Source organism: Podarcis muralis, chromosome 16 (assembly GCF_964188315.1).
Source record: "Podarcis muralis chromosome 16, rPodMur119.hap1.1, whole genome shotgun sequence".
NCBI classification, from domain to species: domain Eukaryota; kingdom Metazoa; phylum Chordata; class Lepidosauria; order Squamata; family Lacertidae; genus Podarcis; species Podarcis muralis.
In genome coordinates, this window is record NC_135670.1 from 27,575,265 (window position 1) to 27,595,354 (window position 20,090).

General features: G+C 44.9%; 3 protein-coding genes across 3 annotated transcripts in view; all 3 read left to right on the forward strand.

Annotated features, from left to right (window-relative positions):
- The window catches only part of LOC114586355 (immunoglobulin lambda-1 light chain-like), a 254,039-nt gene that overhangs the window by 13,361 nt on the left and 220,588 nt on the right, over positions 1-20,090 (forward strand). The window lies entirely within an intron of this gene.
- On the forward strand, positions 1,722-10,115 carry LOC144325850 (uncharacterized). Its single transcript, XM_077920605.1, has 3 exons — positions 1,722-1,767; positions 3,634-4,005; positions 9,763-10,115. The coding sequence occupies exons 1-3, from the start codon at positions 1,722-1,724 to the stop codon at positions 10,113-10,115; spliced, it is 771 nt and encodes a 256-aa protein (XP_077776731.1).
- LOC114586869 (vacuolar protein sorting-associated protein 29-like) lies at positions 11,621-19,556 on the forward strand. Its single transcript, XM_077920359.1, has 4 exons — positions 11,621-11,726; positions 15,022-15,213; positions 17,208-17,443; positions 19,266-19,556. Exons 1-4 carry the CDS (start codon positions 11,724-11,726, stop codon positions 19,381-19,383), a joined length of 549 nt encoding a protein of 182 aa, XP_077776485.1. The 5' UTR covers positions 11,621-11,723; the 3' UTR covers positions 19,384-19,556.

A 20,090-nucleotide genomic window follows, 5' to 3' on the forward strand; every position in this document is an offset into this window, starting at 1 on the left:
ATTGAACCCGACTATATCTGACTCCTGCCCACTGTGCAGGAAGTCCAGTAAAGGTAAACCACCGGTAGGGGGAGCCCTGTCGATGCGAACCAACTCAAGCTCCCCCTGGTGTTCCCGTCGGGGTCGTCTCAAGGCCCTAGCCCCCAGCCGGGCTTCGGACAAGATCAACACCCCCGGATTCCTTTAACGGAATACCCTTAAGCTTGGAGGGGCAGGTGATGGCCACACCTTCCCTCCCCCCCCCACAAGGTCAAACAATGCCTAACCGTAACCCTAACAAAGTTGTGATGATTGCTACGAGGTAGGCGAAAACCAAGTGGCCAGTGCCAATTTGCCAAGTGGAAAAATTCCTACCAGGCTCCTCGGACAACCAAAGTGACCAACCGAAGTCCATAGCAAGGTCAGTGCCTAACCTGCAAATAGGGAGGGAGGGCAGGTGATTGAGGATGCGAGCCAAAGAGGACGTCCTCCTGCTCGCTCCTTGGTTTAAACTGTCCCAGCCACGCCCCCCGGCCAGCGGATTGGCTGGCCAGGCTCTGATGTGGCTGGGATCCCCCAGGCAACGGGGGACAAAGTCCCCCGCCCCCGGTGGGGAGTGGGTGGCCATGCGGTCCACCACAACTCCTCCCCACTGGGAAGTCGAGCGGATTTATTATAAAAAATGTTGCTCTTCTACACCATCCTTTGCAAGAGGATAGCATACTTTTATACATGTTTTTGCCTTTGTCCCCACCACTCCATGCTTGAAAAAGTTTCGTTAGAAACCAAAGAGCAATTGTTGTTGTTGTTTAGTCGTGTCCGACTCTTCGTGACCCCCTGGACCAGAGCACGCCAGGCACTCCTGTCTTCCACTGCCTCCCGCAGTTTGGTCAGACTCATGCTGGTAGCTTCAAGAACACTGTCCAACCATCTCATCCTCTGTCGTCCCCTTCTCCTTGTGCCCTCCATCTTTCCCAACATCAGGGTCTTTTCCAGGGAGTCTTCTCTTCTCATGAGGTGGCCAAAGTATTGGAGCCTCAGCTTCACGATCTGTCCTTCCAGTGAGCACTCAGGGCTGATTTCCTTAAGAATGGATACCTTTGATCTTCTTGCAGTCCATGGGACTCTCAAGAGTCTCCTCCAGCACCATAATTCAAAAGCATCCATTCTTCGGCGATCAGTCTTCTTTATGGTCCAGCTCTCACTTCCATATATCACTACAGGGAAAACCATTGCTTTAACTATACGGACCTTTGTTGGCAGGGTGATGTCTCTGCTTTTTAAGATGCTGTCTAGGTTTGTCATTGTTTTTCTCCCAAGAAGCAGGCGTCTTTTAATTTCATGGCTGCTGTCACCATCCGCAGTGATCATGGAGCCCAAGAAAGTAAAATCTCTCACTGCCTCCATTCCCCCCCCCCTTCTATTTGCCAGGAGGTGATGGGACCAGTGGCCATGATCTTCGTTTTTTTGATGTTGAGCTTCAAACCATATTTTGCACTCTCCTCTTTCACCCTCATTAGAAGAACACAAAATTGTGAATCTTTCTGCGTGAGTTGAAATCAGGAAAGCTCTTGGTTTAAGCCCACAAGTGAGCAATGATGCTTAAACAACAGCCGAAGAATAGGAAGCCTATTTGCATGCATTTGAATTTTCCTCTTTGCTGCTTTAAGTGCAAAGAGGAGAACTTTGTTTTCAGAGAAGCCTTTATCTCAAGAAGCCAGTTTTCTTCCCATTTCCCAGTCATGGCCTGGGCTCTTTTCCTTCTGATCCTCTTCAGTCACTGCACAGGTAAAGGAAACTGATTTCCTAATGTAATCTTTTTCTGTCTATATATTCTTTTTCCCAGGGAGTAGGCTCTTCCCCTAAGCCAGTGTTGCCCAAAATTGGGTCTCCAGCTACTTTTGGACTAGAATTCCCATCAGAATATATTCCTTTATGCCACAGGAGCGCCAAGGATCCTAATTGCTAAAAACTGGAAAAAAGTAACTGTGCCAACAACTAAGGAATGGCAAGACAAACTGTTAGAGTAAAATGAACTGGCTAGATTAACAGAGGCAATTAGAGATCGCACTAGACAAGAGTTTCAAAAAGCATGGGGGGAAATGCAGAGAATACTTCACAAAACATTGCCCTAAAATACATACCTGGACTTGTTTCGATTAATGTCTTTGTGGATATTTAAGTTATAATTAGAAACATCTTAATAACTATTCATAAAGGAAACAGTTTATAAGGAGTAAATAAGGAGGCCAGATACAGGATAAAGGAAGTCTTTTATTTGGTTGTTTGTATTGTTGTATGTTATGTTCACGGTATGTTATGTTCATGTTTAATGAGGGTGGATTTGCGTATTGGGGGGTGGGGGGTTTGTGTTACAGTGGTACCTCGGGTTACATACGTTTCAGGTTACAGACTCCGTTAACCCAGAAATAGTGCTTCAGGTTAAGAACTTTGCTTCAGGATGAGAACAGAAATCGTGCTCCGGCGGCGCGGTGGCAGCGGGAGGCCCCGTTAGCTAAAGTGGTGCTTCAGGTTAAGAACAGTTTCAGGTTAAGAACGGACCTCCGGAACGAATTAAGTACTTAACCTGAGGTACCACTGTATGTTATAAATAAAATTCCAATAAAATTAAATTAAAAAAAAATAGACTTCCCATCACCTCTGACTGCTCTTGCTAGCTAGGGGTGATGGGCATTGTAGTCCAAAAACATCTGGAAACCCAAGTTTGGGAAACACTGGGCTAGGTCCTAGAGCAGTGGCAGGGAACCAGTGTCACTCCAAATGTTGCTGGACTCCAGCTCCCCTAAGCCCCAGCCAGCATGGTCAATAACAAGGGATGATGGGAGTTGTAGTTCAGCAGCTTCTGGATGGCCACCAGTTCCCTATCTCTGCTCTAGGTCCTAGAGTGCCTAGCCCATCATTTCTGACCACTGACCATACTGATGAGAGTCCAGCAACATCTAGAGCAGCGGTTCTCAACCTGTGGGTCCCCAGATGTCGTTGGACTACAACTCCCATCATTCCTAAGCTCTGGCCTTGCTAGCTAGGGCTGATGGGAGTTGTAGTTCAACAACATCTGGAGACCCAAGGTTGAGAAAGGCTGATCTAGAGGGCCACAAGGTTCCCCATCCATTATCTAGACCAGTGTTTCCCACACATGGGTCTCTAGCTGTTTTTGGACTACAACTCCTGAAATATACTTGGAGTCGAGTGTGGATTTCATGCTCTTTATTCAGCTCATAGTAGTGAGGAATGAAAGTTTTCCCAAAATATCTGCTTTATATACATTATTTACACAATGGGCCGCACGTGGTTGGCTAATTCCGGGATTCTCCCGTGGGCCAATCAGGTTGCGGATTCCCTTCCACCAGGAGCTGGATTGGGTGGCTCCTGCGGACCAATCATACTGCTGCATTGTTCTAGGACCAATCAGACTGCTGCCTTTTGGATCCTATTCAACTCAGTACATAACAACTCCCATCATCCCTAGCTTGCAGGACCAGTGGTCAGGGATGATGGGAACTGTAGTCCAAAAACAGCTGGAGACCCAAGTTTGAGAAACCCTGATCAAGGCCTTCTTTGTCCCCCTTGGCTTTCTACCCCTTTGTCTTAGCTTGAAGTGAAAACCTTCATGGTGCCTATGCTTTCTTTCAGGGGGTTTGGCCCAGTTTGTGTTGACTCAGCCACTGCTCTTATCAGCATCCCCTGGAGAAACCATCAACATCTCTTGCACCAGGAGCAGTGGAAACATTGCGAGCTATGCTGTCTCCTGGTATCAGCAGAAGCCTGGCAGTTCCCCCAAGCCACTGATATTTGGCTTCAGCAGCAGAACCTCCGGAATCCCAGAGCGATTCTCCGGTTCCTTCGACGAGTCATCCAATTCTGCCACCTTAACCATCGCCAACCTTCAAGCAGAAGATGAGGCTGTGTATTATTGCTTGTCGTACGACACCACTGAACAGCCTACCATGTTTGCGATACAACCGTACACAGGAGTGGGAGAAGAACTTCCCGAGAACGGATTTTGCACTTCCGATTAAGGCTTGCTGACTTACAATTGCAGGAATGGGAAATATTTTAAAGCTGTTCCCACCCTCCCACCCCAGCTTATGAAAAGCTTTGTGTTTTTGCTTGTAATCTGATTGTACCTTTCTCTGGTTTCTCAACACATCTTTCTGTCTGCATGTTGTAAAATTGTAAAGGTCCTAAAATTATCTGTCTATATATTACAATAAAGAGTTTGTGAATGTTTATTCAAAACCTGCCAAAGAGTCCAGTTCATTTTGTTGCTTCTTCAAATATTTTGTAAAAGGTTCCCATTCATCTTTAAAATCCCAGTTATCCTTGTCACGTAGTTTGTGTGTCATAATGTTTTACTATGTTTTTATGCATGTGGGAAGCTGCCCAGAGTGGCTGGGACAACACAGTAAGATGTGTAGGTTATAAATAGTAAAAATTATGATGATGGAATGGGACGTCCCTATTTTCATTGGAGAAATGTTGGGGGGTCTGCCATTGCTGCTACATGGGTGATGGATTGAAGAAAAGGAAATATGAATTGTCCCTGCCCCATAGCTTGACCAATCATGGATAAGAGTGGCTAGGAGCTAGGTGGAGTCATAAAGGTAAAGGTAAAGGTACCCCTGCCCGTACGGGCCAGTCTTGCCAGACTCTAGGGTTGTGCGCTCATCTCACTCTAGAGGCCGGGAGCCAGCGCTGTCCGCAGACACTTCCGGGTCACGTGGCCAGCGTGACAAGCTGCATCTGGCGAGCCAGCGCAACACACGGAACACCGTTTACCTTCCCGCTGGTAAGCGGTCCCTATTTATCTACTTGCACCTGAAGGTGCTTTCAAACTGCTAGGTTGGCAGGCGCTGGGACCGAACGACGGGAGCTCACCCCGCCGCGGGGATTCGAACCGCCGACCTTTCGATCGGCAAGTCCTAGGCGCTGAGGCTTTAACCCACAGCGCCACCCATGTCCCTAGGTGGAGTAATAGATATAAATAAAAGAGTAGACATGTATTCACTGGGCAGCTGTTTTGACTTGAAATGTTCATTTTGGACTTCTCAGAAGTAAAGGTAAAGGGACCCCTGACCATTAGGTCCAGTCGTGGCCGACTCTGGGGTTGCGGCGCTCATCTCGCTTTATTGGCTGAGGGAGGCGGCATACAGCTTCCGGGTCATGTGGCCAGCATGACTAAGCCGCTTCTGGCAAACCAGAGCAGCGCCGTTTACCTTCCCGCCGGAGTGGTACCTATTTATCTACTTGCACTTGATGTGCTTTCAAACTGCTAGGTTGGCAGGAGCAGGGACCGAGCAACGAGAGCTCACCCCGTCACGGGGATTCGAACCGCCGAACTTCTGATCGGCAAGTCCTAGGCTCTGTGGTTTAACCCACAGCGCCACCCGCGTCCCTCTTCTCAGAAGTACATAATGGCAAGAAGCAGGCGGGGGGAGTGCCAGCCCACAATGTCTCCCCCCGGAGATGTGACAGAACTGCTCTCCAGCTAAAACAAGAAACAAACAAACAAACAAACAAACAAACAAACAAACAAACAAACAAACACTGATAACTACTCAGAACACCAAAGGCTTCTGCACTGCTTTTTTTGTATTGCTCAATGTCATGAGTAGGCAAACTAAGGCCTGGGGGCCGTATCTGGCCTGCAAACGGTCTGGGAATCAGTGTGTTTTTATATGAGTAGAATGTGTGCTTTTATTAAAAATGCATCTCTGGGTTATTTCTGGGGCATAGGAATTCGTTCACCCCCCCAAAAAAAATATACTCCGGCCCCCCACAAGGTCTGAGGGACAGTGGACTGGCCCCCTGCTGAAAAAGTTTGCTGACCCCTGCTCAATGCCATATTTTGTTCCTTGGTGCACTGACTCCCCACCAGGTGGCTACTTTGAAATCATGGCACAAAATTAGAACTTTTTGTCCCCAACGTTGTAGTTGGCGATTCACATGCACAAACTTCTGTGCGCATGGCTAGCTAGGTGGTCCATCTACATTTCACTGCACTCTCGGTTCTGAAATCCCTTGGGCCACCCCTTCTACACCTGCATATTTGTCCTGAACACCTGTAGCGTGATATCCTGTGCAGATACAATGTGGTTTCCCTTTTAACATAGCGCATCTTGAACTTTTTCAGGCCCCCGCCTGGTTTCCCCATAACCAAAAACCAAAAAATCTATTCTGACAGGCAAATGTGTGACATTTCTTAAGCCTCTGCTGCTGTAGAAATGTTGAAGGGATAGTCATAAATAAATAAATGAACAAGTAAGTAAGTAAGCAAGTAAATAAATAAATAAATAAATAAATAAATAAATAAATAAATAGAAATACATACATACATACATACATACATACATAAATATCGGGAAGTTTTTAATGTTTGATGTTTTTCTATGTTTTACATATGCTGTCAGCTGCTCAGAGTGGCTGAGGAAACCCATCCAGATGGGCGGGGTATAAATAATAACAATAATAGATCAAATTATTATTTAATAATAATAATAATAATAATAATAATAATAATAATAATAATTTGACCAAACTGCAAGAGGCAGTGGAAGATAGGAGTGCCTGGCGTGCTCTGGTCCATGGGGTCACGAAGAGTTGGACACGACTATATACCGTAACAAATAATAATAATAAATGTAGTGGCAGTGGCATCATGTAGCCAGTAGGTGGCAATGTTGTCCCATATACATTTGCTTAAGTGGCAGTGGCATCATGTAGCCAGTAGGTGGCAATGTTGTCCCATACACATTTGCTTAGGCTACATCAGATACAGCTGTTCCACTCAACCATCTGTGCTGTAACAGGGTCTTGCCTTGAACCGCCCCACTTCTGCATTTTCCTGCAAATTGCAAGATAGTTCATTGCCATCCTTTTCTATTGCATGCATTTACTCCTCAAAAGCTTCTCTGTGATGGCATTGTTTCAAAAGTCAAGAAGGTCTTTGTAATTCAGATTAAAGACACACTAGAAAACACAAACACATATGCTTGCCCTGTGTTTTGCTGTCAGATGAGCCCCATCAGCTGGTGATCCAACTCAGGTCTTGCACATGCCTCCTCAGAAGCGAAGGAACCACCATCTGTCACTATTTTGGGGGGTGAGATGAAACCACATGCTGGGAAAATTCAGGTTGTGCGATTATAATGGATCGGCTGGTCTTCTCCTGTACACCTGAAGGAGCGTCTCCACCCCCATCGTTCAGCCCAGACACTGAGATCCAGTGCCAAGGGCCTTCTGACGGTTCCCTCATTGCAAGAAGCCAAGTTACAGGGAACCAGGCAGAGGGCCTTCTCGGTAGTGGCGCCCGCCCTATGTAACGCCCTCCCACCAGATGTGAAGGAAATAAGCAGCTATCCTATCTTTAAAAGACATCTGAAGGCAGCCCTGTTTAGGGAAGTTTTTAATATTTAATGCTGTATTGTTTTTAACACTTGATTGGGAGCTGCCCACAATGGCTGGGGAAACTCAGCCAGATGGGCGGGGTATAAATAAATATTATTATTATTATTATTATTATTATTATTATTATTATTATTATCCCATTTCACTCACAAGACTGGACTTTTCAATAAGGAATTGATGGGGAAGTGTACTGCATAACGGTTGCTTAAATCACCTAACCTCCAAATCAGGAAGCTATGCAAAATTAACAGCAAAATTAAGAGAATCTAATGATGAATGTTTTCTGGAAGAATGGGTGCCTTTTCCGAAGTACTTAAAGAAATATTATAGTATGATGAACCCGAGAGCAGGATTTGAGCTAAGAGCAGCAGAAGAAATTACCGTATTTTTTGCTCTATAAGACTCACTTTTTCCCTCCTAAAAAGTAAGGGGAAATGTGTGTGTGTCTTATGGAGTGAATGCAGGCTGCACAGCTATCCCAGAAGCCAGAACAGCATTAGGGATTGCTTCTTTCACTGCGCAGCGATCCCTCTTGCTGTTCTGGCTTCTGAGATTCAGAATATTTTTTTTCTTGTTTTCCTCCTCCAAAAACTAGGTGCGTCTTGTGGTCTGGTGCGTCTTATAGAGCAAAAAATACGGTAGATTATAATACTGTGGTTACGATTTAAAAGGGGAGAAACCACAACTCCTTGGAAAACGGGGTGGGAAGTTGATAAAAGTAAGAGAAAAGACAAAATTGTGATTCGATTGTAAATGTTAAAAATGTTGAAATTTACTAAAATATAATTGGGGGAAAATAATCACCTAACTTTCCTGCAATCCAATCGGAATGAAGGAGTTTGTTGATGCCCAGGAAAGTGGGTGCAAGTTTGCTTTTCCGCTGGTAGCTATGTTACCCTGCTATGTTCCAGGGACATTAAGTTAATTTTTTTTCTTCAAAAAATTTATTGGTTTTTACAATACTAACAACAAACAAAAACATAAAACGAAGAAACATAACAAACATAAATCATAACCTTATTGAAAATAGCAGTTATTAACTTTGTAAAGCGACTTCCTCGTTTCCCCTTAGCTGAATTTCATTGCAAATCCTTATAACGGTTTTCCAAAACCCAGTTTTTATACACTTTAAATTGAACATTAACATCTTTAAATCTTCTCCTTATAATATTAAACACATTATTTTATCAGTTAACATAAATACAATCCTAAGCCCATTAAATATCTGGAAGCTATTTCCGATTGTTGTTGTTGTTGTTTAGTCGTTTAGTCGTGTCTGACTCTTCGTGACCCCATGGACCAGAGCACGCCAGGCACCTCTGTCCTCCACTACCTCCCACAGTTTGGTCAAACTCATGCTGGTAACCTCGAAAACACTATCCAACCATCTTGTCCTCTGTCGCCCCCTTCTCCTTGTGCCCTCCATCTTTCCCAGCATCAGTGTCTTCTCCAGGGAGTCTTCTCTTCTCATGAGGTGGCCAAAGTACTGGAGCCTCAGCTTCACGATCTGTCCTTCCAGTGAGCACTCAGGGCTGATATCCTTAAGAATGGATAGGTTTGATCTTCTTGCAGTCCATGGGACTAAGAGTCTCCTCCAGAACCATAATTCAAAAGCATAAATTCTTCGGCGATCAGCCTTCTTTATGGTCCAGCTCTCACTTCCATACATCACTACTGGGAAAACCATGAAAAACCGATTAGTTTAGCTTAACAAATTTAAACAAATCCCCCTCCCACTAATCCAGGGACATTAGTTAAAGGGCAGGACATTTGCATGAAGAGGAAGCTCCCTTCTTGTCTGCGGGTTTAAGAGAGTTCTGAGAGGGTTCCAATCAGAATCTGTTTTGCTTCAGGAAGAATCTCTGCTCCCCCCACAAGATGCTTCGAACAATTCTTCTCCTTTTCATCCTTGAGTCTATAGGTGAGGGACATGACATTGATGCAAGGAAGAGAGATCCCCTATAGAAACCTTGAGTTGTCTAATGCATGGGTGGGGCACATTTTTCAGCTTGAGGACCACATTGCCTTCTGCAGGACCTTTCAGGGGCCACATGGCCGTGGTAGGTTAAGCCAGAGGCAAAAGTGGATGTGAACTCTGAATGTTTTGTACAGCAAAGACCAGAGGTTCCCTCTCCATCCAGTGAAGCAAGAGGAAAACTCCTAGAACACATTCCAGCCAAGCAAAAGTATTCGAGGTGGACGGGGAGCAAGACTGGCTTGGGAAGAGCCCTGAGAGGCATTGAGGTCCACCTTCATCCCCCAGTCCTGAAGGTTCTCTTCCTTCCACTAATGCAATGCTTGCAAATGTTTGGTGTCACCGTTTACTAAGTTCTCCCCTGCCTTGTTCCCTTCCAGGTTCCAGTGCCCAGCAGCTACAGCCCTTGAAGTCCTTAGAGACTGTGCCTCAAGGTGGGTCCATCACCTTGTCTTGCAGACACAGTAGCGGGACGATCACGGATGGCCTCTACCCGCAGTGGTTCCAGCAGAAAGGAGGGCAGGTTCCACGCCTGATACTTTACCAAACCAGTACCAGGCCGTCCGGCATCCCAGCCCGTTTCTCCGGGTCCAAGTCAGGAAACACAATGTCCCTGACCATCACAGGAGCCCAGGCAGAAGACGAAGCTACGTATTACTGCTGTGTGCTGCATCCAGGGGTGTCTTGCACAGCTGGTCATTCAGATGGGGAAGTGAGGCAAAAACCCTTTTAGCAGAAGCTATCTAGAGTTATTGGGACACGGGTGGCACTGTGGGTTAAACCACAGAGCCTAGGGCTTGCTGATCAGAAGGTCGGTGGTTCGAATCCCTGCAATGGGGTGAGCTCCCATTGCTCAGTCCCAGCTCCTGCCAACCTAGCAGTTCAAAAATACGTCAAAGTGCAAGTAGATAAATAGGTTCCCTCCGGCGGGAAGGTAAACAGCATTTCCATGCACTGCTCTGGTTCGCCAGAATCGGCTTAGTCATGCTGTCCACATGACCCGGAAGCTGTACGCCGGCTCCCTCGGCCAATAAAGCGAGATGAGCGCTGCAACCCCAGAGTCGTTCACGACTGGACCTAATGGTCAGGGGTCCCTTTACCTTTTATCTAGAGTTACTGCTGCACTCAAGTCCAGATTACTGGCTTCCCACAGTCATAGAATCATGGAATCATGGAATTGTAGCGTTGGAAGGGATCCCAAGGATCACCTAGCTCAACACCCTATAATGCAGGAATGTGCAGATCAAACCTGCAACCTTGGTGTTACCATCAGCACCCTCTAATCAACTGAACTATCCAGTCATCTGGTTAAAGGTGAAGGTAAAGGGACCCCTGACAATTGTCCAGTCATGAATGACTCTGGGGTTGAATTCAGCTCACACTTAAGGGCAGACCTACCCAATTTGCTCTTCCCAAAAACAACACATGAACCGCCACACGGCCTTCCTTTGAAATTTGCTGCTCTCTGAATTTCACAATGCAGTTCTCCAGCTGAGTATAACTGCAAGAAAATGCATTTGCTAGGGCAAAGTGTGCGTTTTAAAAAGGACATATGTTCACGAACATAACAATAAAATCGCATTATGTTGGGGGAAATGGCTTTGCAAAACAAAAACAAAAACCTGTGTATTTGGGGAAAGTGCAAACAAAGAGAAATTCACAGATGAATTTTCATAAGGACTTAAAAAATTCAGAACAATGTGGAAATGTAGAGAATTGAATGAAAAAATGGAAAAATGAGAAAGTGAGACTGACAGATTTGTCTGTTCCCACTGCAAAGTGGGAGTAATATCTACCTAGGGTTGCCATATTTCAAAAAGGAAACGTTGTTGAGCTTTTTTTTTTAGGAATACCCAGAAATGGTTGGGATGCAGAACCTCCTTTAAATATTAAAGTGGGTGTGTGGAATCTGTGTCCCTCTGGACATTGCTGAACTACAACTCCCATCATCCCTGGCCATTGCCTTTGCTTGCTGGGGCTGATGGGAGTTGTAGTTTGGCAACATCCCAAGGGCCAAATCTTCCCCACACTCACTTTAATATGTAAAGCAGGTTCTGGATCTCAGCCACAGCAAAACCTGGCTGCTCCTTTAAAAGAAGCCCTGTATCAAATAACCTTCAGGACCGGGACCCCACAGCTCGGAAGTGTTTTTAAAAAGGGAGATGAATGCAAAAGGGCAGTGAGGGCAAGGGCAGTTGCTTCAGGGCTTGCACTGCCCATGTGTCAGGAGCTCCACAAACCTACTAATTTGGCAGCTGCTGTGGACAGCTTTCATTTGTGATTCAGTGTGTTTGCTTTGCTGTCTGCTGGGATACCAGGAAGGAGGTGGAAGTCTTACAAGATGGTGAGCAAAGGGCAGGGACTAAGGGGGACTTTTGCATAGGGCTGGAGGGATGCTGCCAATTTAAGGCCCCCTTTTCCTTAAGGAGGGGAGCGTGGTTTTCGTGTTCACAGCTGTGCCAGGATTCTAGGGAGAGCTCTTATTCTGAGGCCAGAGGAGGTTCCAGGGCTCTGGCTGGGAAAGCCCTTTTCCAGTGCCAAAGTTTAGCTCTTCCTAAATAATACCTTTGAGTGCAGAGAGAATCTCTCTCCTACAGAAGAAATCATCTGCATACTTACCTTAACACAGAGCATTTAAAGTGATGCTTAAGGGTCTATGTAAAATGGACTTCTTGATCTGGAAGCCTCACTTCCAAATGCATTGATGGGCTGCGGTTGCGAGCGGGCTGTAGCTATAGGGGTGTGTGCATGTATACTCTGCACATGCCCAGAGACTTGTTTCCTCTTCCTCCTCCTGCGTCGCATTCAATACAGCTCTAAAGTCAAGCAAGAGAAGGCTTAGATTATGGAGAAGGAATTCCAGGTTGTAGCATGTGTTATAATACCAGAGACTCAGCTAGCTGCAGAAGTGACTGCCTCCGTTTTCTCTTCCTGCTCTACTACTTGCAAAGAGGCAATGAGAAAAGTATGCACAGCTTCTGGGTCGATACCATAGATCAGGGATGTGTTCTTCCAGATCCCACCAGACCATTGGGCATGCAAGCTGGGACTGATGGGAGCTGGAGTCCAATAACATGTAGACCTCGCCCTTCAGCCTGAGGGCCAGATGTGGCCCTCTAGACATCTTTAGGTGGCCCTTGGGCCACACCCCTCACTGGTCTTGCCTGCCCTACGTCCTCCTCTAGTGATTACCTATCTGTCTGGGGTGTGTCCTTGAATGGCAACCATGCCTTTCGTTTGCCTGTATGGAGAGTGGGGTGTGTTTGGCCACACCCACTTCTGCCACACTCATCCATTGGAGGCCAACAGTAGGGGGCGCCAGATTCAATGACAGAAGGAGCCAACTAATTCTTGTTTAGTCCCCATCTTCCTCCCTGCGGAGTTGTACAAGGGCAATACTGAGACTGAGGGGAAAGGTGGCAGGGAGAACCACCCCTTGGACTGGTTGAAAGTAAAAAGTGTTATAAGAAAAATACCTCTCATTCCCTTATGGAGTATCTAGAGTCCCTCAGGAGATCTCTATCGGTCGGAGAGAAAGCAGAGGCCAACAGGAGTACATTGAAAGCAAAGCAGCTACTAAGCCTGATTAAGGAAAATAAACTGTTGCAACAGGGTCCCCACTCACCACACGCAGGAGGGAGGAGAACCCCGAACAATGGTGCGCAAGCCCCTATAAAGACTTTTGAAATTGCCCACCCTGTAGCCCAAGACCACGCCCCAATACACCATACATACATCACAGAAGGAGAAATTTCTCTAGCAGAAATTTGAGAGTGTTGCTTCTCTCCTGTCTGCCAGGATACCTGATAATGCCTTTAAAAAAACCAAACTAAAGGACCCCTGACAGTCATCCAGTCGTGGATGACGGCGCTCATCTCGCTTTACTGGCCGAGGGAGCCAGTGTTTGTCCTCAGACAGTTTCCGGGTCATGTGCCCAGCATGACTAAGCCACTTCTGGCGAAACCAGAGCAGTGCACGAAAATGCTGTTTACCTTCCCGCCGGAGCGGTACCTATTTATCTACTTGCACTTTTGGGGGTGCTTTCAAACTACTTGATTGCATTTTCTGGGTAGCCTGGCCATTCCTTTGAGATGATAAACACTTTAGCTCCTGAATATCTTACACATATTGATAGTTTAAGAAATACTTGCCAGACTGTATTTGCAGGGAGGTGTAAGCCCCAACAGTCCAAAGACAATTGGAAAGCTTTTCCCATTTCCTTCCTCCTGGCAGAGAAATAGTTGAGGTCAATTTGAGAGAGTCAAAATGGCTTCAGGATTGCTCTCCTGTACTATTTGTTAACTGATGTGGTTAAACATTTTTTTTCTGAGTTTTAGCACACATGAAAAACTTTTTTAAAATCCTTATTTCCTGGTGAATAACCTTTGGAGTATAATGTAACTTAAATCAAAAACTATCTTTAGAAATATTTTTCTTCCAAAATCATTTTAGTTTAAAAATCCAATTTATATTTAAAAAATCCCATTTAAATTTAAAAAAAAAATTATCCACCCTGCGTGGTTTATATACTTATGTGTTTGCCTTGTACATTTAAGAACATTTATTCTATATTTGAGACGTTAGAATTCTTATAACAAAAGACAGGCAGGGGATGATAGGCTGCGGTTAGTGGAGCAGTGCCCCAAAGTTTAAACCTCTATTGCATTAGAATGCAGTTCCTTTGGGGTTCCTCCCAAGCCAGGCATGTGTCCTTTGCGGTGCAAAAGGTTCCTTTGCCCTGCCCTAGAGGCTGCCATGTACACAGGGAAAGGGAGAAAATCTATGAAATTCTGTGTCCCTCGAGGGGTGCTGCTAATATCCGCAACTAATAAACCACAGGCCTCTGAAATTCAGAGCGTTAGTCTGCAATCCTAAACTCACTCGTTGGAGAGGCAACTCTCATGGCGCTGATTGAGACGCCCCTCTGTGCCACGAACACTCATAGGAACCCAGTTAAGAGAGTCTTTCTTGAGTACATAGTTGACTAGACTCAGTTAAGATTGCACACATTCCTTTCATTGTCATGTGATAAACTCACAGGATTTTGGCAAGTCTTTCCTGGTAAGTGCATACATGTTTGCAGAACTGGGGCGATTAGAAAGATAAAGCGTTGATGGAACAATGCCCCAAATTTTGCCATTTCTTTGGTTTTTGTTCTAGCAGGGAAAAAGGGCTCCAGATGTTCCAAGAAATAGTTTGCAAAGTATAAGTACTAGGACCAGATCACTATCTCTGTGAAAGGTTAGGGTGGAGGGTGATGTTGTGAAATGTTACATAGTCCCTTCATTAAAAGGTGGGGGGAGAACCTAGACTTTTGCCCATCTTGAAGTTTATGATAAATTTCCTTTTCCGTTTATTTACTAAAGCCTTTCTACCTGCTCCTCATCCGAAAAAGGCTCCCAGAGCCACTTTCGTAAGATCCATATCAGGTGAGAGAGATACACAAGGAAGTGGGAATGGGGAGGGAAGAGGAAAGCAAGCGAACTTCTGAGGTTATCAGATTCTTACAATGATTGTCCCCAGCACTGTGGAGACTACTTGCACCTGGGTTCACGTGTGAACAAGCCTAAAGTCTAACATTTTTTGTTGGCGTTTTCGCTTCTACTCTTCCCACACCGGGCTTAAAAAAACCAAACCAGTTGGTGCTGGTGATTGGAGACCTTCACATTCCTCACCGATGCAACGCTCTCCCGGCCAAGTTCCGAAAACTCCTGGTTCCTGGGAAGATCCAGCATATCCTCTGCACGGGGAATCTCTGTACCAAGGAGACCTACGATTATCTACGGACGTTGGCTGGGGACGTCCACGTGGTCAGAGGGGACTTCGATGAGGTAGGGGCACAGCTTCAAAACTTTGTTACTGGCTGCTGTCGCAGGAAACCCCCCCACCAATCATTCAGTTTGTACAAACTCGGCACACACGACATACGCTACGCTTCTGTTATAAATTCATAGAAAATCAATCATACATCGGATCTGCACCGTTCCACTTTTATTTTACTCCATGAAGGAAGGACTACAAAATGGGAAAGGTTTGATACAGGACAACCATAATCCCTTGAGCATACCAGCACATACACAGGAGCCCTACCCAGTTGGCATGACAACCTTGATGGTCCCAGACAGAAGACCATCAAGGTCACAAGGAACTTGTATATGGGAGTGGATTCAACATGGACTGGAACAAAGGTCAATGATCAGATCTTCCCTCTGGGGGCAGGAAACTGCCAGCTCCCCTTTGCCCTCTGGCAATGACTCATGGGGAGGGGGAAAGGAGGGACCAGCCAGGTGACAAGATACTCAGGTTACCTCCACAACTCCTCCCTCAACCCCTCCTTTTTGTGATGTGTCAATGATGTAGTCATGATGTAGTTGTGATGTAGTTCTAGGGTTGTAGTTTGGAGGATTAGTAACTAATAAAAGTTGGGGTCTTCTTTTGTATTGGGCTTCCATTTAGTTTCACCTGGTGGCAGGTGGAAGTCCTGTCGCGACAGTCTTCAATAAAGACCAAGCCTACTGGCTGCTGTTTTGCTCTGGTATTCCTGGCTGGTGTCCTTGTTTTTTTGTCCAAGGGAGCCCTCGGATTTCTCCATTAACACTGCCAGTCTGGGAAGATGTAAATGGGCAGCTCCTCGCAAGTCACATTTCCACCGTATGTCTAAAGCACTGTGATACCCCTTTAAACAGTTACGGTTTCTCTCAAAGAATTCTGGGAGCTGTAGTTTCAGGGTGTCGAGAGTTATAAGGAGCCCCCCTTCGCCCGAACCATAATTTTCAGAGTTACCTGGGAAAAACCACTTTGGGAATTGCAAGGGGAATAGGGGAGTCTCCTAAAACTCACCCTGAACAAACTAAAGCTCCCAGAATTCTTTGGGGAAAGCCATGAATGTTTAAATGTATGGTGTGGCCTACATAATAATGTGCAGCCCCCTCCTGGAGAATTATACCTGGGGGTGGGAGGAGAGACTGTTTCCTCCATGTACCTGTGGGGGCAGCCACCCCCACCCTTGGTACAATGGACAGAATCTTTCCCAATCCTAGTAAGTTAGTGTAGTGTTCAATGGTGATGAGACAACAGTTTCTCTGGTTGGAGATGCAAGATGCCTTTTTCTTTTCTTTTCTTCTAAAAATTATATTAAATTTCTGTTTTACATTTTAGAATATTCAATTAAGTAACCTTAATATCAATGACTTCCCTTCTCTTTCCATGGTACATTTTGCAGATCACAAATCCCTGCATATTTTACAAAAACCAAACCATTCCGTATTCCATTATTACACCCATCAAAACTTATTTGTGCTCTTGAATTTATCTTAAAGCTGCCCATGTTTTCAAAATACACACAATTTCCCCCCATATATTCAATAAACATTTTCCAATCATCTTTAAAAGTATATTCTTCTTGTACTCTTATTCTATATGTTAGGTCCGCAAGCTGTGCATATTCCATCAGTTTAACTTGCCATTCTTCTTTAGTTAGGACTTCTCTTGTTTTCCATTTTGGGGCTAACAAAACATGGGCCGCAGTAGTGGCATACATAAATAACCTTTTCTGACACCTGGGAATTTACGTCTGAATTATCCCCAACAGAAAGGACTCTGGGTTGTTGTTTTTTTAAAGTACTTTTAAATATTTTTCCCCCAATTCATTATGAATTATTTCCCAATATGCCTTTTTCTCAAGATTTAGCTCAGAAATAATTACACTAGAAGGAACCTGTGTGTATTTATTTAAAAACAAAGGGGTCTGACCTTGTATTGTTGATTCTGACCTGTGCATTGGTTAACAATTAACCACCTCCGCCTTTTCTTTTTCTTTCTTCAGGGAACAAGTTACCCACTGCAGAAAATAATCCTGGTCGGGCCATTCAGAATTGGCTTGATCCATGGCCATCAAGTTATTCCCTGGGGCGATCTGAACAGCTTGGCCATTTTACGCAGGCAGCTCGATGTGGACATCTTAATTTCAGGACATACACACAAATTCGAGGCTTTAGAACACGAAAACAAGTTATACATCAACCCAGGATCAGCCACAGGAGCTTACAATGCCTTGGACAGGTGAGACGGTAGATCTTTCAGCTGATTCATCTAGCACAGTATTGCCTATTCTGACTGACAGCAACTTTCCAGGGTTTCAGGCAAGGTGTCTCTCTCAGTCTTACCTGGAGATGCCAGGAATTGAACCCAAGACCTGCATTGTCACAGAAAAATTTAGGTGTGAGGCTGCTCAGTCACCCAGCTCGTTGGGCAGAGCCCGCGGGTCCCTGCGGAATAAAGGAAGGAGTCCACCCAACCGGAGCAAATAGCTGTAGACCAAAGTTTATTGCGCAATAGGTTCAAAGAGCAAATTTGAACCCCGAGGATAGGATGACAAAGACTTTTAAAACTTTCCCACCATATCCCAGAATACAGTTCGTACAGCATCATTGCTACATCACTGACATGTCACAAAAGGGGAGGGGTTAACCTTGGCAAACATGTCCAGACAAGTCCTTGGTACAAGATTAGCATAAGCAGACATGGCAGGGCAAGACTCAGGTAGAAGATTAGCATAGACAAATATGTCTAAGTACCCACCACCCAAAAGTACAATAGAAGTTCCTTTGCATGTCTAGAGCCTGAGGCGAGTCAGGTGATGAGATTTGGCTTCCCTTGGCTAACAATGAGCTGAGCAATTGTCACCTCTGGGAACTTCCTGGAGTCCTTTTTCAAGGGGAAAATAGCTTTGGAATGGAGGAAACTGGGAAAGGAGAGGATTTTATATTATTTTTAAAGCTAGGTAACTTCTCTGAGCTGTCAAGTTGAAAGGATACATTCAGGCATAATATTTGTAATATTTAACTTTAAAGATGTGCCCCCGCCCCCGGTAATTTTCGTAACAGCATGCAAAGCAGATGCTCTATCCTTGAACTATGGCTCAGGTCACAGGAATCCATGAGGGAATGCATAATATGTGCATTTGTGAAATGTACAGTGTATCCTGGTTCCCGAACAAATTGGCTCCTGAATGCCGCAAACCTGGAAGTAAGTGTTCCAGTTTGCGAACGTTTTTTTGGAAGCAGAATGTCCGTTTTGGCTGTTGGCATTGTTTCCAGGGCCAATCTGAATGCTTTGCGAATGTTTTGGAAGTCGAACGGACTTCCAGAATGGATTGAGTTCATTAACCAAGGTACCCCTGTACAGTCGTACCTTGGGTCTCGAACGCCTTGGCTCCTGAACAAATCAACTCCCAAACAATCGAAACCCGGAAGTGAGTGTTCTGGGTTTTGGAAGCCAAACATCTGACAGGGTATCCGTGACTTCTGAGAGGCTGCAAGAGCTTCCTGCAGCCAACCAGAAGCCGCGCTTTGGTTTCTGAACGTTTGGAAGTCAAATGGATTTCCAGAACAGATTCCGCTCAACTTCCAAGGTATGACACTATTCTATAACCTGCCTATAACCTTCTTGTTTAGACATTCCTTCTGAGATGTTTAGGAAGCTGAGGTGATTTTAATCTGTTTTAGTATTTTAACTTTTGTATGTTTCAAAGTATAGTTGTGCATTTTAATTCATTTATTGTTTTACCTTTTTGTAAACCGCTTTGAGGGTTTTGTTTTGTTTTTTTACAATCAAGCATTGTATAATTTTTTTATGAAATAAAAGAAAACAAATATTCTGCATACAGAAAATTCTGCAACCCTAGAATTCTGCAACCGAATATCTGAACGCAGAATTTTAGGGCATTATTCCCTCCCTGCTTGGCTCAGACTGACCATGTACTTTGAAGAAAATCTGCAATGTCCTCTAGTAATTATCCATTAGCTGGTGCTGGTAATTTTTTATTATTATTTTTTGAGAACTGCTGTATCATTTCTAACACAAATTATTTTGTGACTTCCAGAAACATCACTCCTTCCTTTGTACTGATGGATATCCAGTCCACCGTAGTTGTGACTTATGTGTACCAGCTCATTGGAGACGATGTGAGGGTGGAAAGGATTGAATACAAGAAGCCTTAAATCAAGCTGCCTCTTCCTCTCAGATGCTTCTTGCCACCGACGGTTTTGACCATTCATAAATGCCAAGCGGCTGCACATTACTGGAGCATTTCAGTGGGAATTTTGTGCTTGTAACTGCTTGTGATCTCTTTCAACTGAAACACGTAGGAGCAATAAACCTGTTGCAAAATGAAGTATATCCCATTTTTTTTAAAAAAAAGAAGAGGGGAAAAAAGAGGAGGATAGGTTTGGAAATGTCATACAGTGGAGTCTGGACCATTTGAGCAAATGATCCCCTATCCCACCATCCTCAATCTGTTCTCTGCCAGCCTCTACTCTCTTGCCTTCTTACAGTAACCAGTGTGTGTGTGTGTGTGTTCCTGGCTATCACCCTCCTTTCCCCCCTCTGTGTTAAGCTTGTACAACTCAGCAAGGGGGGAGGAACAGGAGGACAAAACTAGAATCGGTTGGCTCTGCCTGCCGCTGGCTCTGGCTCCCTCTACTGTTGGACTCCTTGCCTTCTACCCTACCAGTCTCTGAGAACCAGCCACTGCATAGCATTCCATGAATATTTGCTTAGGATAAGGAAGTAGGAAGGTCTGAAGGGTGACAGGAGCACAGAAACGTAATATAGGCAGGAGAAATACTCATGTGTATCTGATTTTCCCCCCATATGCATGCACACACATTTATAAAAAGTCCATGTGAAGTGCATATGTGTTGATCAA

Bases quoted from the DNA above. Each gene is read 5' to 3' on its own strand.
- LOC144325850 (XM_077920605.1), top strand. From the start codon at position 1,722: ATGGCCTGGGCTCTTTTCCTTCTGATCCTCTTCAGTCACTGCACAG. The intron at 1,768-3,633 runs GTAAAGGAAACT...GCTTTCTTTCAG, and splicing joins CCTCTTCAGTCACTGCACAG to GGGGTTTGGCCCAGTTTGTG. The intron at 4,006-9,762 runs GCACTTCCGATT...GTTCCCTTCCAG, and splicing joins ACTTCCCGAGAACGGATTTT to GTTCCAGTGCCCAGCAGCTA.
- LOC114586869 (XM_077920359.1), top strand. The intron at 15,214-17,207 runs GTAGGGGCACAG...TTCTTTCTTCAG, and splicing joins TCAGAGGGGACTTCGATGAG to GGAACAAGTTACCCACTGCA. The intron at 17,444-19,265 runs GTGAGACGGTAG...TGTGACTTCCAG, and splicing joins GCTTACAATGCCTTGGACAG to AAACATCACTCCTTCCTTTG.